The sequence below is a fragment of the Lissotriton vulgaris genome, chromosome 5 (genome assembly GCF_964263255.1).
Source record: "Lissotriton vulgaris chromosome 5, aLisVul1.2, whole genome shotgun sequence".
Taxonomy (NCBI): Eukaryota; Metazoa; Chordata; class Amphibia; order Caudata; family Salamandridae; genus Lissotriton; species Lissotriton vulgaris.
In genome coordinates this window covers 177,171,758-177,190,610 of record NC_141693.1, presented here as the reverse complement: position 1 = coordinate 177,190,610, position 18,853 = coordinate 177,171,758, and the positions used below count along the sequence as shown (strand labels likewise).

The 18,853-nt window shown below is 44.9% G+C and overlaps 1 protein-coding gene across 1 annotated transcript in view; it reads right to left on the bottom strand.

Moving 5' to 3' along the window:
• Positions 1-14,946, bottom strand: part of TNFSF8 (TNF superfamily member 8) — a 104,368-nt gene extending 89,422 nt beyond the window's left edge. Inside the window, exons 1-2 of the mRNA XM_086919996.1 lie at positions 14,722-14,946; positions 6,544-6,616 (exon numbers count right to left, since the gene is read on the bottom strand). Coding sequence (XP_086776122.1) covers positions 6,544-6,616; positions 14,722-14,859 — 211 coding nt within the window. The 5' untranslated portion in view covers positions 14,860-14,946. The remainder of the gene's footprint in view (positions 1-6,543; positions 6,617-14,721) is intronic.
• Between the last annotated feature and the right edge of the window lie 3,907 nt (positions 14,947-18,853).

Sequence of the window (18,853 nt, the reverse complement as noted above, 5' to 3'; positions counted from 1 at the left end):
TACAATGTGGCGCACCATGTGGCAAAAACAGCACAGCTGGAGCTGCGTTCCGCTTGCGACGCAGCTCCAGCAATGCTCTGAGGGGCCTTATCTCCCCAATGCTGCATCAAGCCTTGCGCCTGCTTCAAGCAGGCGCAGGGTTTTAACGCAGCATTGGCCTAGAAGTGACTGAGTGAAATCTTGTAGATTTCACTCAGCCACTTTTAGGAGGCGTTCCGGTGCAGGAACGCCCTCCCCTGCGCCGGAACGCCTCCTGATGGCGCAGGGCTTTACAACGTGACTCATCTCTCAGATGCGTCACGTTGTTAATACCCAGCACCATGCCGCATCTTTTGGGCTGCCGCTGCGTCACAAAAGGTCTCGGTAGAGGGGGGCAGTGGTGAACCAGAGGGTGGCAGTGATGAACCAGAGGATGAAAGTGATGAACTACAGGGTGGCAAGGGTGAACCAGAGGGTGACAATGCTGAACCAGAGGGTGGCAGTGCTGAACCAGAGGTTGGCAGGGGTGAACCAGAGGGTGGCAGTGATGAACCAGATGGTGGCAGGGGTGAACCAGAGGGTGGCAGGGGTGAACCAGAGGGTGGCATGGGTGAACCAGAGGGTGGCAGTGGTGACCCAGAGAGTGGCAGTGGTGAACCAGAGGGTGGCAGTGCTGAACCAGAGGGTGACAGTGGTTAACCAGAGGGTGGCAGGGGTGAAGCAGAGGGTGGCAGTGGTGAACCAGAGGGTGGCAGTGCTGAACCAGAGGGTGACAGTAGTTAACCAGAGGGTGGCAGTGGTGAACCAGAGGTGCTGTGTTGAACCAGAGGGTGGCAGTCATGAACCAGGGGGTGGCAGTGGTGAACCAGAGGGTGACAGTGCTGTACCAGAGGGTGGCAGGGGTGAACCAGAGGGTGCTGTGATGAACCAGAGGGTGGCAGTGGTGAACTAGAGGGTGGCAGGTGTGAACCAGAGGGTGGCAGTGGTGAACCAGAGGGTGGCAGTGGTGAACCAAAGGGTGACAGTGGTTAACCAGAGGGTGGCAGTGGTGACCCAGAGGTGCTGTGATGAACCCAAGGGTGGCAGTCATGAACCAGAGGGTGGCAGTGGTGAACCAGAGGGTGACAGTGCTGTACCAGAGGGTGGCAGGGGTGAACCAGAGGGTGCTGTGATGAACCAGAGGGTGGCAGTGGTGAACCAGATGGTGGCAGGGGTGAACCAGAGGGTGGCAGTGGTAAACCAGAGGGTGGCAGTGCTGAACCAGAGGGTCACAGTGGTTAACCAGAGGGTGGCAGTGGTGAAGCAGAGGTGATGTGATGAACCAGAGGGAGGCAGTCGTGAACCAGAGGGTGGCAGTGGTGAACCAGAGGGTGACAGTGCTGAACCAGAGGGTGGCAGGGGTGAACCAGAGAGTGGCAGTGCTGAACCAGAGGGTGGCAGTAGTGAACCAGAGGGTGGCAGTGGTGAACCAGAGGTGATGTGATGAACCAGAGGGTGGCAGTCGTGAACCAGAGGATGGCAGTCGTGAACCAGAGGATGGCAGTGGTAAACCAGAGGGTGACAGTGCTGTACCAGAGGGTGGCAGGGGTGAACCAGAGTGTGCTGTGATGAACCAGAGGGTGGTAGTGGTGAACCAGAGGGTGGTAGGGTTGAACCAGAGGGTGGCAGTGGTGAACCAGAGGGTGGCAGTGCTGAACCAGAGGGTATCAGTGGTTAACCAGATGGTGGCAGTGGTGAATCAGAGGTGCTGTGATGAACCAGAGGGTGGCAGTCGTGAACAAGAGGGTGGCAGTGGTGTACCGGAGGGTGGGAGGGGTGAACCAGAGGGTGCTGTGATGAACCAGAGGGTGGCAGTGGCGAACCAGAGGGTGGCAGGGGTGAACCAGAGGGTGGCAGTAGTGAACCAGAGGGTGGCAGTGGTTAACCAGAGGGTGGCAGTGGTGAACCAGAGGTGCTGTGTTGAACCAGGAGGTGGCAGTTGTGAACCTGAGTGTGGCAGTGGTGAAGCAGAGGGTGACAGTGCTGTACCAGAGGGTGGCAGTGGTGAACCAGAGGGTGCTGTAATGAACCAGAGGGTGGCAGTGGTGAACCAGAGGGTGGCAGTGGTGAACCAGAGGGTGGCAGTCGTGAACCAGAGGGTGGCAGGGGTGAACCAGAGGGTGGCAGTGGTGAACCAGAGGGTGGCAGTGATGAACCAGAGGGTGGCAGTGGTGAACCAGAGGGTGGCAGTCGTGAACCAGAGGGTGGCAGGGGTGAACCAGAGGGTGGCAGTGGTGAACCAGAGGGTGGCAGTGATGTACTAGAGGGTGGCAGTGGTGAACCAGAGGGTGCTGTGCACATACACGACCGCATGGGTAACTTCGCAATGCAAGCGGCCCGCGAACACACAAAAAGCCCCATGAACACGTAAAAAACCCCACAAACACGCAAAAAACCCCGCAAACATGCAAAATCCCCAAAATCCGCAAATTCGCACGAATTCGCGGATTGCAAATTCAATTTCGCGCGAATGCGCGGAACGCAAAATCGCAAATTTCGCCCATACTTATCAAGTTGGACAACAGGTCTTTCAAGTCCCTAAGCACTTGTTAGTGTCCATGGTAATCAACTCGGAGAGACCAGTCGCGTAGTTAGAAAGTTCTGGGGTGCCTCTTAGTCTTACCCAATACAAGAGGGGGCGAAATCTGGCCACCTCACTAAAAGGGCGTCTACCCATATCAGAGAATAAAGGCTTAAGTGGGGTATTGATGGGGACAGATACCAGTTCTCTGAGGAATTTATTCTCTGATCTTCCAATCTCTTCAGTTTTTTCAAAGCCCCAGAGTTCAGCACCGTACATTGCTGAATTCACCACTTTTCCTTCATAAACTACTAGGGCTGGGGGTACCAGTATAGATGGAGAGGAGTGTTGAGCTCTAGCAATGGCGCCTGCCACCCGCTTATGATTCAGTAACGTCTTGTTCAGATGTGGGCCCCAATGCATTTTGTCAGAAAGTCTAATGCCGAGGTAGTCGAAGGAATGGACTCTTTCTAAAGGGGAACCTTTGAGAGTAAGTTTATTTCTAAAATGTTTCCCAGAATTAAAAAACATAAACTTAGTCTTTGAAATGTTTATTGTTAGGCCCCTTAATGTACAAAATGATTGGAAGCGGGTGAGGAATTTCTGAAGTCCCATCGGGGTTTTCGAGATTAGAAGAGTATCATCAGCAAACAGGAGGGTTGCAATTTTTTCCCCCGCCAGGGTTGGGGCGTCAGCTGGAACTTGGCTCAAAAAACTAACCACTCCATTCACATTAAGTGAAAAGAGGGTAGGGGCCAGCACACAACCCTGGCGGACCCCCCTGTTGACCAGTATCTTCTCAGTAGTTTGCCCCTGGTCCCCCCATCTAACTCGAGCATAAGTATCCTCATGAAGGCGTATTAAAAGATTTAAAATATAATGGGGAAATGCCCATTTCCTGGAGCACTGCCCATAGCTTTTCTTGCGGCACTAAGTCGAAAGTGGTCTTAAGATCTATAAGCGCAAGATAAAGGCTTCCCTTGCCAATAATAACTACTTTCCCGAAAAGAAAAAGTAGTCTGAATACTTGATCTACTGTGCTTGTGGCTTTCCTGAAGCCTGCTTGGTAATTGGAAAGTATACCTTCATCCTCCATCCAAATCTGAATCCTGTTTAAGAGGGCTCTGCCGACCACTTTCTACTTAGAGTCTAGTAAGGTAATAGGCCTGTAGTTGGCAAGGTCCTGATTGTCTCCCTTTTTAAATATTGGTATAACCGCTGCCTCTTTCCACAAATTCGGGACATCCACTATTTCCATTATGTTGTTAATTAAGAATAAGATATACTGAGCCCACTTCTGTGGTTCCATTAAAAATAAATCAACCGGGATACCATCTGGCCCTGCCGCCTTTGCTGGAGTGATACAATTAATTGTGCTCACAATCTCATTCAGTTGGAAGGGATGGGTAGCGTCCAAAACAGGTGGGGCCTGGTTTTGATGGAAGCATATTCTGTGCAACCCTCCTCGGTGTACAATTGAGCAAAGTGATCCCACCAGGCCTGATTACCAATATGGTTCGGGATTGGGGTGTTATCACTCCTTTCACTCTTCTTAATTAGAGCCCAAAAGGAAGCAGAGTCTCTCTTGTTGCTTGCCTCCATTAGATCCTCCCAGTGGGCCTCATCCCAATCAAGTCTAGCTTGTTTGAGAGATAATTAATACTCTTTCCTAGCTTTTTTAACCAGAGTAGGGTTTCCCAACTGGGTGTAATGGCTATTAAATAAGTAAAACAGGATAAGAACACTACAACTATTCCAGCAGACAAATTAAGGTAATTTACTATCATGTAGTCAATGGTATCAAAGGCTATCAAGACCTCCAGAAGAATTTAAGTGTGTGCTGAATCCTGGTAATCAATTCCAAGCACTCCTCTTGTTGAATATTAAGCTTTGTGTTTCTCAACAAGGAGAGAAACCAGATTGGAGATTGCTTCATAGCTTGGTGTTCTCCAGATCAAATAGAGTTGTCACACAGTTTACATGACTTTTGTGATTCAGTATCAATCTGAGATGGAGCTGCAGTTGAACAGTTTCAGTTTCATAGTAAAATCTTTCAGGGTGGGTGTTGGCCAGCTGGACATTGATGGTATTGGTGAAGAGTCTCACATTGAAAATGTCAATTTGTGGATTTTTTTTAAATATAGTAGAATATTTATGACATTTGGGTCTTGTACAAGTGTGAATATTCATAGGGCGCTTGAAAAGGGGTTCTATTACTCGAGGACTATGTTGTTTCAGAAGAAAGGCATTACATATTTGCATAATACTCATGATGGAACAGAACCACGTGACACAGGCTTAAATGTCAGTAGTTTTTGCGGATTGTGACATATTTCTCATCAATTGATGATTATGATTCGTCTTTTAAAAACGTTGCAGTTAGACTTTGTTACAACTCTTGTTGTCCTTTAAAGGATTGTCAACACTTATTATGTGCAATTGGTGTATTTTATCCGCAAAGGCCCTCATTGTGTGAACAACCTGTTAAAAACTTCATTATTTGCCAACCCAGAAATGTCTGTTATCCTGGGTTCTCATAATTCCGTTGGTGGGAAAATAACAGCTATTGCTAAATACTGAGGCATAACATGCAGGAATTGGTGTTTCTGTGCCAATTCCTGCATGTTTTAACTGGGAATATAACATAGTGTTTACAACTGATTTTTACTGACACATTTTCTGTGTGAATCCCATTGCCACAATTCTGATGGGGCCAATGTGTTAAGTTTAGGGGTGGGCGTAACTTGTGGAGATTCACTCCGCGGAATTCCGTGGAGTTACATAAAAACTTAGCGAGTTCCATGGAGTTCAACCAACAGGCAAAAATATACATGTTGCACAGCTCGTGCTGCAATTTAGGGCCTGTTGCATTAGCAGCACTGAAAAATAGGCAGAATTTGGCTGGAACTCATAGTCTCCAAATTCCTCCAATTCTATGAGGGGACAATCCTTGTAATGTTACTGGGCCCATTGGAATTTCCAGGCCCTCGGAAAGAGGGCCTTAATTCCTTAATTTGACGACATTAATGTCAGGATTTTCACATCCTGTAGCAGAGGCAAGGAAAATGTATTTAATGGTTTGATGGAGTGGTAGCATGCTTGCATTTGTGGGAGATATAATTGTTGGACAACTGGGCATTGATGGAATTGATGAGTCTCATTATTGCAAATGTCAATTTGTAGCTTGTTTTTTATGCAGGGAATCTTTATGACATCTGGATCTTGTATAAGTGTAAATATTCATAGGGGTCTTAGCAATGGGTTCTGCTACATGAGCACTATGTTGTGGCCGACAAAAGCATTACATTTTGCATAATGCTAATGCTGATGAAGGAACATAACCAGATGGCACAGGCTTATATGTCACTAGTTTTTGTGAAATGTGACATATTTATGGTCAGTTGGTGATTATGATTCGATTTGCGCTCTCTTTAAAACTTTACAGTGGGACGTTTGTACTTCTCTTGTTGTCCTTCGAACGTTTGTCAACACATACTATGTGCTATTAGTGTGTTTAATTGTACACACAGCATATTTTCTTGGAGATTATTTTTGGACTTATTATGAGTGACCCATTACAATTCCCGCTATTTCCAAATCCGGGAGTTACTGTTACAGTGAGTCCTGATAATTCCAGTTGTGGAAAAAGAATGAGAAATAACATGGAGGAATTGGTGTTTCCTTGACAATTCCTGCATGTTTTCCTCTGGAATTTTACATGAGATTACAACAAATTTCTAGAGACACAAACTGTGTGAAACCCCACAACCACAATCCCTTACAATATGCCATGCTACTAGGCCCAATGACATTTCCAGCCCCTTCTAAGGAAAGGCCTTAATATCAACATTAATTTTTGGATTTTCAGATTTCAGCAGTAGAGGAGGGGAAGGTTTGTTTTCATGGTTTGATTGTTCAGTTCTGAATGTCCAAATATTATGTCTTTTTTGTGGCCCACTACATTTGCTCATCAGTCTGACAATGTTTTAAATCATGTTATTCACCTTCATCCTGGCTTGTCATGCAGGAGTTCTTCAGAGGTTCATGGTTGCCTTTGTTTTCTGCAGTCATAGGTCCCTGTAAGTTGACAAGAAGAAAAATATATCAGACACGAATATGAAAAGTACTATTTTTAATATTTTTCAACCAACCAACGTGTTTCTTCCTCTAAAGTTACAGGATTTTAACCCATTTGTTACTAAATTTATTCATGTCATCCACCTTCCCTTTTGCAAGACTTGATAAAAAGATCTTATCGTACAATCCCCTCCTAGTACTATTTTCTCGAGTATTTCATTGCGGCTGAAGCCCGCTGCCCCACCCCGCTTATTGCTGAGAAAGCTCCTTATCTGTAGAAATTTTAAAAAATCCCTAGTTCCGATACCATATTTGCGGGTTAGATCTTCAAATTGGACAATCCCCTCTTCGTCCATTAAGTCCCCAATCTGTATTATCCCTTTTTGTGCCCATCCAGCCATTATTGAATCAGCAAAGACTTCCGCGGTAAGGATTTGTTCTTGTATAGCCTGATATAACTATAATATCTTCCTAGGTTCGCCTTTTTTTAAAAAGCATTCCAAATCTTAACTGATGCTTCTACAGTCTTAAATCTAGTCCTTTTGTAGTACCCAAACTCTACACAATTTAATAAAGAATTTTCTGTCTCAACCCCCAACACTGCTGAATACACTTCTGTGGACATGGTCGTAACTCTTTGCTCGAGTCCACCACCCCCAATTAGTCCCTGCATGTACTGTAATGCTGCTGCCATTTGGTACATTCTAAAATCAGGGGGCCCCCACCCCCCTCTCTCTCTTGGAAGAGACATATAGCGATATGCACGCCGGGTCTTCCCATGTGCCCAAATAAATCTATTCAATACATTCTCTAACAAATTAAACCATTTAACTTCAAAAACCAAGGGAATAGTTCTAAAAAAATAAAGAAATTTGGGCAGAATCAACATTTTTATTACGTTAGTGCATCCCATCAGGGAAAGATGAAGATTGTTCATTCTCTCTAAGTCACTCTTTACCTTCAAAATTAATGGAGCCATATTACTCTCGACTACTGCTCTCAAGTCCGCCGATAATGAGACCCCCAAATATACTGCCGAGCTAACCACTCTGTTATCATCGCACCTAGCATGTGTGTTCTTTATAATCTGCGTTTTGGCTCTGTTCAAACTATACCCAGATATCTGACCAAACATCAGGGCCTCTGCTTCTACCTCTTTTAAAGCTAAAGTAGGGTTCGATGTTAAGATTGCTACGTCGTCTGCGTATGCTAGGGTCTTCACTATACAATTATTTACTCTTATTGGTGGTATATCCACATTAGATTCAAAACGCCGCAATAACGGCTCCAAATATAGCGCGAAAAGAAGGGGCGAGGAAGGACACCCTTGCCTGGTCCCCCTAGCAATGTTTACTGCAGCTGAGAGCCCTCCGTTAACTCTAATTCTAGCAGTAGGGGTGATATATAAGGCCTGTATAGCTTTTATAAACTTTTCCCCTATCCCGCACCACTTCATAACATACCACAGATAATCCCAGGAGACCCTGTCAAACGCCTTCGCGGCCTCCTGATCGATCAGAAGTGCAGGAGTGGATATTTCCTATTCATCTCAGCAGAAGGACAGACTCCATCCCCATCTTGAAACACACATCTGGCCTGAATTGGTCTTCAGTCCACTAGTAGCTGACCACACAGAAGGTGGTCCAACAGATTCCCAATACCCGGAGCCGGCTGGCCCGAGTTACCATGAATTGTCTTGCCCCTCTACATCCCTTGTTGTCCTGATGAAGACCCCGTCTAAGGGCTCAAGTCAACCTCCCATGTAGGGGTCAAAACGTCGACGGCTCTACCAGTATTGTCATCCGGCACTATCCATGACTGTTTAATATTTATGATTGTGACCGTCAAATGACTTCTACAATGTCACTGTAATTGTAATTTTGGCTTGAATAAGTTGAAGCCTATCTTAATTAATAGTGAATGTTTTATTGAGTATGACATTAAGGTCTCTCTTTTGAACTACCCTACCCTTTCCATTTCACACCTTAAACTTCCCTCCCTTTCCTGTGCTCAGGGCATTATTATGATTGTGTATAATGTCTGATTTATTGACTAGCACATTGTAATTAAAGAACAGTGTTTGCTCTATTAAATGTGATGAATTCTTTTATTAGAAAATGTTTTGAATAATTAATTGTGTACGTTTGTGATACGTCTTTCTCTGGGATCCTTACACATGTTCACACCAGAACATGGGCTTCTATTAGAATTCTCAAGGGCATATTATGAAGCCCATTATTGCCGTTTTAGCGTCAGTTTTCTGCCGCCAAACCGGCGATAATTTTGTAACGCCGTTCTTGATAAAATGCCCCCAAGACACTAAAAACGGACCTTTAATGGCACTGAGTGGACAGTCAGATCTGCTCCCCTTCACCTTGCCTTTTTATGCTTTGCTCATTTATACCACCTCTTCTTGCCCAGCGGTGCATTGAATGATATTCCCCAAGAGGAGTTTCCTCATGCTTTTCATGCCTCCCTAAGTTGTAGTCGCTCTTTAACCTCTCCAATGTGTTTTCAGTTTCATTTGGAAACTCGTGTCTCCAAAGTGGAAGAACTTTAAGGGGCTGCGTCTGCTGCGCAGGGGAAAGATCCGCCTGAACAATACAATCTGTAGAGCCTGGTACATCCAGTGTAAGTGGCCTACACCATGATCCTGGCATTCTGGCAGTGAAACCTGCGCTAATGCACCTCAGTCCAAAGAACCGCGCCTTTAGGTTCTGGAAGTGAAATGCAGTCACAGTGCACCTCATCTTTCACCTTCAGCAGCGAGACACTCTGCCAATACTTCTCAGTCCTGACCTTTATCAGTGATAATCCAGCACTGGGACCCAATAGAGGCATCCCCAAGGTTTCCTCAGCCACGACAGCGGTATCACTGCTAGGGCACACAGCTCAGAACTTACAACCAATCCTGACCTTGCACTCCTGCTGTTCCAACAAGGAGCCCTGATTCACACACCAACTAGTGTAATCTGCCCCTGACCTGCAACCCTCCTGTATTTATACCTAGCACACAGCACTTCCGGATATAAACAAGGCTGCTATTCCAACAAGACCTGATTCCCACACCAGCCACCAATGCAGTCTGCCCCTGACCTGCAACCCTCCTGACCTGCAACCCCCCTGCATTCATACCTAGCACACAGCACTTCCGGATATAAACAAGGCTGCTATTCCAACAAGACTTGATTCACACACCAGCTGCCAATGCAGTCTGCCCCTGACCTGCAACCCTCCTGACCTGCAACCCCCCTGCATTCTTACCTAGCACACAGCTCTTCCTGTATATAAACAAGACTGCTGCTTCAACAAGGAGCCCTGATTTACTCACCAGCCAGTGCAATCCGCCTCTGACCTGCACCCTATGGCATTCATACCTAGCACACAGCTCTTCCGGGATATAAACAAGGCTGCTGCTCCAACAAGGAGCCCTGATTAACGCACCAGCCAGTGCAATCTGCCCTTCACCTATAACCCCCCTAGCACACAGCTTTTCCGGGATATAAAAAAGGCTGCTGCTCCAGTGGTTCTAGTTTTACCTTCTCAGACCGGAGCCTGGTGTGGTTTGTGGAGATGTGCAGTCACTGTGCACAAGATTATCTGTTTTTGCTGAGTCAGTTTCATTCAATAGTTGGCTGCAGGCAGTGTCTGTGGGGACTCTATCTCTTCATATAGGCTAATGTTTGAAGATGGTATTCATGAGCTCATCGTTCTCTTGCTCTCTGCAGCCTCCTTTTGGTACATGCTGCTGTCATGTCACTTTTTGAAATCAGTGATGTTGGTATTCATGTCATTGGGCTTTACAATCAGTTTAGTTTAGTTTCGTTTTTACATTTCTAAAGCGCAGCAGCTACCCAACAAGGGTTTCCCGGCGCATAACGCAGATCAAGGCGAGATGGACATAGCGTATTTTATTTGTCAAACAGCCAAGTTTTTAGTGACTTGCGGAAATTAATATAGTTGTCTCATTGCGGAGAGCTATGGGAAGGGATATCCAGTGTAAGGGTCCTAAGTGTGAAAAGGATTTGCCGCCTATACGGGCTAGTTTAAATTTCGGAATGATAAACCAACCTTTAGTGGCTGATCGAAGATTCCGCAAAGAAATGTAGGGCTTAGCCAGATCAAGCAGGTAACTTGGAGCATTTCTAGATTTAATTTTGTGCATATATGAAAGAGTCTTGAATTTTATACGACTCTCTATTTTCAGCCAGTGAAGTTTGCGCCGTTGAGTTGAAATAGACATGGTCTTAGGGACTCCACATAGGAGTCCGACTGCAGCATTTTGAGCCATCTGCATTCTATTGATTACCGATTTGTTTCCTCCAAGATAGAGCATGTTTCTGTAGTCAAGCCTAGATGTAATTAAGGCATTGACTACGGTTTTTCTTGTCGCTTCTGGTAGCATCCAACAGATTTTCCTTAGCCATTTAATAATGATGAAGCAGGTGGCTGCAACTTTGACTGATTGCGGATGCATACTATGGGCCTCATCTATTGTGATACCTAAGTTACGCACTTGTGGTGTTGGAGATGGAAGAACACCCATTTTGCTTGGCCAATGTTTCTGGCTCCAGAGATCTTTCTGTTTTCCTAACACCAGTACCTCTGTTTTTCTCTCCATTTAATTTCAAAACGTTTTTTGCATCCATGATGCTATGTTATTTAGGCCAGTCTTTAAAATAGAGGGGGTGGCTGTGTTATGAGCAGATAGGGAAAAAATCATTTGAGAATCACCGGCATAGGAATGCATGGATAAACCGGATTTCTCAGCCATCTCACCCAGTGGTCTTACGTAAAGATTGAACAATAGAGGGCTGAGGATGGATCCCTGGGTCACTCCATGGGCAAAAGAGCGGACTTCAGAACAGGCATCATGGGAAAAAACTTGGAAAGTATGGTTGGAGAGGAAGGCAATGAGCCAGTTAAGGGCATACCCTCCGATACCCTGTGATTTGAGTGTGTTTATAAGAACCGTGTGGGATACCAAATCAGAAGATGGTAATAGCAATACATTTGAGGCACCTTCCATGGTTACTGGCATGTGCTGTGTATGGTCGAGTTGCAGACACCAATGTAATAATGACGGCAGGAACTTCCTTTGTTTGTGTTTTGCTTGCACAACACTTGAGCTGCACTTGTGAAATCTAACATTTTTAATATAATTGCTATTACTTAACGGCACTATACCACTAGTAACATCACAATATTTTGCCTTTTATCTACATAAACAAACCATAACACTTAAACAGACGTTCTGTTCCCTATATTCTACAACTTCTCAGCAAGCTACAACTTACAACAAAAAACAGCTTATTTTTATTCATATTGGCGAAACCTAATGCATTTTACCAATGCTTGTCTTCCTTTACCATTCCCGTTTACTGCAGCTGAATGTGTACAAACCTCATGAATGGGATTTCATAGAAGTCACAAGTGTTTGAAGGTGGAACCCGGGCTTGCCCTTTGCGACACATTTCACTGACTTTATGAGAAAAACAAACTATTCTCTGCAAAGAAAATCTAATTAATACATAAACATTTAAATGTGAAAAAGAATATATTGAACGTAATTTGTCGAGAGAGTTGTGATTTGCATGTACGCATGTCAGGGTAAAAAAACGTTTTACCCTTCACAAGTGTGAAATGTTTTCTACACATTTTGCAAAACAAATACTTTGCAACGTCTCTCGCCAGCAGCTACAGGTCCAAGGATTTCTTATTTCACATTGTGCAATTCAGCCACTAGATGGATTTCTCTATATGTCACCCTTTTGACATCAAAAGTCACTGCTTTGTCTTTAATTATTTGTGTATAAGATCCCAGTGTGGCCTTCAACGGTTCCCCTCCTCTAGTGCCTGGTGAGTATGTGTATGTGAGTGATGTAACATGGGAAAGTAGCTCTGGCACTGCAGCACTGCCGGCTTTTGGAATGTAAACATTAAGGCCAAACGGTTATGCCCCATCACTTCCTAAAGCCAGAAGCTACCCTTGCTTCTGGCTTTGCACTGCCCGTTAGCTGTGCCAGATAAATTAATATCATCAATGACTTTGCTGTGAATAATTCGAATTGTGACTGTATTAAAAATTCCTTCGGTCTGTCAAAGGAGCAGTGGCCTTCCGAGTGTCCCCAGTACTCCGGTTCTCCCCTTCACACCCCTTCCCTGCTCATTCTCTCGCTGTTAGTCACTTGGGCTCTTTTTCCTCCCCACATCTTTCTGAAATTCCCCATCTGCATATCTCACGTCATCTCTTTCCTCTTCAGATCAGTATGTTCACTCTCTCCCCCTCTGCATGTGCTGCTCCTTATCTCCTCCACTTCATCATCACCTCCCATGCATACAACCCACGCACCTGCATTTTCATTTCTTTCAGAGTTCTCTTTATTTCCCTGCAGCTTTAAACCTCCTTCACAAGCTTTGCATTCTGCAGAGTGTCCAAGGATCGGATGTGCATGTAGTCTGTACGCGTTTACGACTCTCTGACTCACTCTCCCAGCAGTCAGTGAGTTCTGACTGCTGGGAACTCACATCGCCTTCAGCCTCAACTTCAGAGCTCTCAGTCGTGCATTTCATGATTTCACTCAGACACCTGGAGGTGACTCAGTCTGAGGTTATATGTGACATGAAAAAAAAACTGCAGATAAACAGACTCTCTTAGGGAATGCCAGATGAAGTAAAGCATATTCAACGTAAAGAAGGATTTCCTCAAGGAATCTTACAGTTTTGGTGAGAAATAGATCAGTGTTTATGCCAGTAAAGTTAAGCAAGGACACAATGTAGAGCCTAATTAGGGCGTGTTTATATATATTTTTTTAAATTATTGTGTGCCATCAGCTAGTTTAAGAGTTGCTGGGTCCTTTCTAAATCTAGATAACACGCCAGTCCCCCCTTCCCTGTGATGCAACATCGCACACGGATTGGTGAGTTTAGTTTAAGCCTTCCACACGCTATTTCCTGGTCAAGCGGTTGTAATTAGTCTCTGTGCGTTGAGAATATTGGAAAAGTGAACTTTCACGTTCCCACTCATGGTCTACAACAGAGAGCTTGCTTCCGGCACATGCTGCAGTTCAGCAAATCTTAGCCAATGGCAGGTACATGATGTTACAGTGGGCACATTCACCCCGAAGAACAACCAAGTGCATTTGTAGGGACAGTATATGAAAGGCACCGGCATAAATAAAACCATCTCACGTAGAAGCAGCAACTTGAAACACTATGAACAGTTCTGTTGCGGAGCCAACACTATACCAGGCTGGGAAATAAAGTGCAAACAAAACACATGCAGGTGCAATGATAGGCAGTCGCAGACGCAAGACACCTTACCAGGTCCCATGGCCACTAAATAAAAAGCTTGCACGCACCCACACACATGCACACACATGCTTCAACTTTAAAATGGCCGTGGTTATAGGGTATCATTCCTGTGCCCGGATTTAGCGTAGGGTTGAAATTTAACAACAATCCACTGCTTCCTGGAAGGAGAAATGAAACAGCCGAAACTAGGGCCAATTCCACAACTCCACTCTTCCTTTTAAATAGAGGGAACTCCGCCAGCGCGGATCCTCCGCGTTTACTTCCTCCAGAACTCTGACGATTTTCTATTAATATTCAAAATTAGCACGGCCCTAAATCATTCTTAAGCGAAGCAAATGAAGCTAGAGCGTGACTGAACAGACATGTTTAAGACTTGCAATTCGTTTTACTGTGAATGTAATCAGAATTAAACACTTTCCACAGAGAGCATCACTGTAGAATAGGAAGAGATGCTCCGGAAGGGGCCAGCTTTGCAGTGTACCCATCATTGCCAAGCACACGTGTGCTGGTTCCAGCGTGACCAGTAAGGATGCCGGGCACACAAAATTTGCATCCACTATGAACAATTTAGGATCTCAGTAATAACGGCTCACTATATTGCATGCTACATATTGCATGACAGTCACATTGCACCTGCCTCCAACTACAGCTAAACTCTAAGGTGAATATATAGTTAGGAGTTAGTTAAATTAGTGACCTCCCTGAGGTGTCATAGAACTACGCCAACAGTACTCGAGTTTCGATTGTACCCGGGAACAAAACACACTTTCAGAATGTTCAGCTGGACTTACCGCCTTATGATACAGGAACACCACCAAGCTGGTGGCCGTGAGGAGGAGACACACGGAGCAGGATACGGCGGTGATGCAGCAAAGGACCCGGATGATGTGCCCCTGCGACCTTGGCACGGTGCCCTCCACCTGCTCCATAGCAGCATCAGCGCTGGGAGGTTCCAGTGACGGCCACTGACTCTCGCTCTCCGACGCCACCTGCGCAGCTCCCCAGCAGTCGCTGCTTTTATAGGCACTCTCTCCCACGCGCCCCTCGTCTCCCCACTCCATCGAGATTCAGAAGAGACCACTTCTTCTTTCGCAGCCCCCACCGACCTCTAAAAACCGGAAAAACACCAGCACGAAGAAACGAAAGCTGTCTTCAAAGGCAAGGGGGTGACAGCGAGCCAGATGTGAGTCGCTGCTGACTTACCTCAGGCTTACGATGCGCAGTGGCGCGGAGCTTGCGTGGGAATCTTGCGTGGATCGCTCTTGCTGGGTTTTACTCAGTCTCTTTGCCAACTCTCTTATGCACCTCTGATCCTCTATTAATGTCCCCTCCCCTGGCATAAGTATACATCAGCACTACTCTCTCGAAAAATGTGGTCAAATGTTGTAATGAGTTGTAGACCCGGAGAAATTGAGGAAACACATTGTGATACCATTGCAAAAATATATGTTGATGCATCTGTTGCTTATAAATAATTTTATGTGCGTAATAGAGCTACAAAGAAGCCTTGTTCCAAGAAAGAGGAACATTTAAGCAGACTAATGTTGCACTTTTTTCCTGCTTAGGTAGCAGACCAACATTAGCTATGACAATTGTTTTGGCTTTTGTTTGCTATACAGATGTTTATAAGATTGAGTAGTACCCAGCAGAGTAATTGTAAGTATACGCAGTGGTTGCCGATTTCCTCCCCACAGGCCACTAGATGTTGTTCCTGTTCCCTATGCGGGTGTAACTGATCTTTGTGTTTGGTAGGGTGGCTGACTTTCCATTATCAGTTTACAGGACATTTCGCAGGTGTGGCGCAGCGGCCAGAGTGTGGGGCTCACGGTTCGATCTCAGGTGCCAGCGGCAGCTCAGCACCATGTGACTCTGGGTAATAGCTCACTTAATCTCCCCAAGTGCCCCCATCGCCTTGAAACCCTTGAGGGGTGATATGTTTGCGCTTTACAAATACATTGCAAGTGTACGTATAGTATACGGATGTACGACATTACAATGCATGCTTTTACATCGCATGCTTTTACAACGCGGATTTTACAACACATACCATTACAACGCATAGTGCTTTGGGGCGCTGGATAGTGAATAGTTTAATTTACTATTCCAACTCCAGTCCCCGTGGATAGTAGGGAAGGTGTTGGACAGTAAATTAAGCCTATTCCCTATCCTAGAGCGCCCCCCAGCGCAATGCGTTGTAATGTTTGCATTGTAAAAGTTGTGTCGTAAAGGCACTGCGTGGTAAAAGTTGCGTTGTAAGTGTACATGCAGATACAATTTGCTTGAATGGACACATACGAACAGATTTGTTGAGGTGCAGGGGAGATTATGAAACAGAACTCATTTTTGGAATTTATTTTCATAACACCTTCCTCTAAATCACACAATATAAAGAGATATAATTTGGCTGGATATTGAGGTTACGAGTGTAAGAAATTGGAGTATTAGTTGAGGGGGTGATTACCCACCTCACGCTATAATCACAATCCTTGTCAGGGTGATCCACTAAAGCTGCTATAGCTGAGCTTAACCCCCTGGTAGCTATGGCACAGAGCAGTCAGGCTTAACTTTGAGGCAATGTGTAAATTATTATGCATAGAGCTCCCGGTTTTATAGTATACTAGCAGCCCGTCCCGACGTTGTCCGGGTATGAATTGCTGCCGGCCAGTAGTATATTGTTTTGTAGGATTTCGTTTTGAAAGCATTTGTTATCTGTGACAGGCCTGTGAAACGCTCCGATTGAGAGTGCGCATTCAGTAGTGTGTGAACTCGAGTTTCCCTACTTTATTTTTCCTTGCAATATTATATAGCGCGTACTCAACAACATGGCATGAGCACAATTTACATTACAGAAGAACACATTCATTTCTGGTAGGCACGGGGAGACAAAGCGATTTGCCTGGAATCACAGGATGTTGAGCTGATGCTGAGATTCGAACGTAGCTCCCCAGCTCTAAAGTTTGCAATTCTAGAGCTTGTGGCGGGAGGTGTGTCTAAAAGTGTATGTCGGTGCTGGCTATCAATGAGAGAGACCTGTTCATTTTTCAATTCGGTGGTGAAAAAATATGAGTATGTTGCTGGAGATTTGGGCCGCCGTGCCACCAATGTACTTACCGGGGGAGGGTAAACGCCCATTATTCCGCAACTTTATTTCCGCATACCATCACTCCGCATACTTTCATTACGAAAGTACCATGACTCCGCAATGCCATTATAATGCATGGCATTACATTTTATATGCTTTTACCACGCATACATTTACAACGAAATTCGTTGTCAATGCATGAATGGTAAAAGCATGTTTTTTTTAATGTTTGGATAAGGTAAGTATGGGTATAGGAGTATATGTTTTGGGGTACTGAGGTATTTGTTTTGGGGTGTTTGCGTATTTTAACGGTTCAGATATCGTTTTGGGTTATGGGGTACAGGGGTAGTTTTAGGGTTTAGGGATAGGTATGAGTTTTGGGGTACAGGATTATTTTTTGGGTTCAGGGCTAGGTTTGGGTTTTGGGGTACAAGGGTAATTTTAGGGTTATGGGCTAGGTTTGGGTTTTGGGGTACAGGAGTATTTTAGGGTTCAGGGGTAGGTTTGGGTTTTGGGGTACACGGTTATTTTATGGTTCAGGGCTAGGTTTTATGCTTTGGGGTACAGGGGTATTTTTAGGGTTCAGGGGTAGGTTTGGGTTTTGGGGTACATGTGTATTTTAAGGATTCAGAGCTAGGTTTGGGTTTGGGTACAGGGGTACTTAAGGGTTCAGGGGTAGGTTTGGGGTTTGGGGTACAGGGGTATTTTTAGGGTTCAGGAGTAGATTTGGGGTTTGAGGTACAATGGTATTTATAGGGTTCAGGGCTAGGTTTGGGTTTTGGGGTACAGGGGTATTTTTAGGGTTTAGGGATAGGTTTGGGTTTTGGGGTGCAAGGTATATTTATAGGGTTAAGATGGGTTAGTGTTTAAGGGTGTTGGGGTATTTTAAGGAGTAAGGGTGGGTTATGATTATGGGGTGCAGGGGTATTTAAAGGGAGCAGGGTGGACACCTGGAGCTGGAATGTAGAGAACCTGGGAAGAAAAAACAATGCAATATTGGACACAACTTTTGCTTTTTTTTTCCATAACTCGCACATGCCCACGCCCCCAGCACACGCCCACAGCACACGATATGAGAATTGGCATGAAGGGCGGAACGTACCACACGCCCCCAGCAAGTGTCACGCCCCCAGTACACGCCCACAGCACAACGCAGACACGCCCACAAGGGACTACTTTGCTGTCACGGTTCTTTTACCTTTTAAATGTATATGGTGGTCGTCTGCATAGCCTATGTCCTTCTGCTGCAACTGCCCTTTTTAACGCTGTATTGGGTGTTGTGATTGGTGCTGAGATTACCCGCCTCAAAGGTTTGGGCTCTCTCTTTATTATATTAGTATAGATATTTCTTTCACATTTCCATCTGTATTTGTCCATATTTATTTTTTTGCAAATTGTGTCTGTATTTATCCATATTTATTTTGGGTGTTATGAAAAAAAAAAGCTGAAACTGGTTTATTTCTGGATTTATTTAACTAATAAATATGTACTCATGCTTGAATGGCTGCTAGGTTTCAGTGATATGAACACCTGCAGAAGATAAATCAAGGCACTTATATGAAAATACATGCTACTTTCAGTATCAAACTTGTGCATATCTACTGCTGTTTAAGCCTCTTTACTAAAAGTAATTTCTCTTCCTAACCCCTTTACCTATCAAACCACACAGCTGTTGGCCTGGCTGTTATGGCAAAGAGTAATTAGAATCACTGAAAAAGCAACCCAATTTCCATTTTCATCCACATTTACAAATAAAGACAGACATGGAAATAAATGGTTTTCTGCCTGTGTCTATCTGTAAAAATCTGTAAAAACAGAAAACAAGGAGCCCTAATTATGCA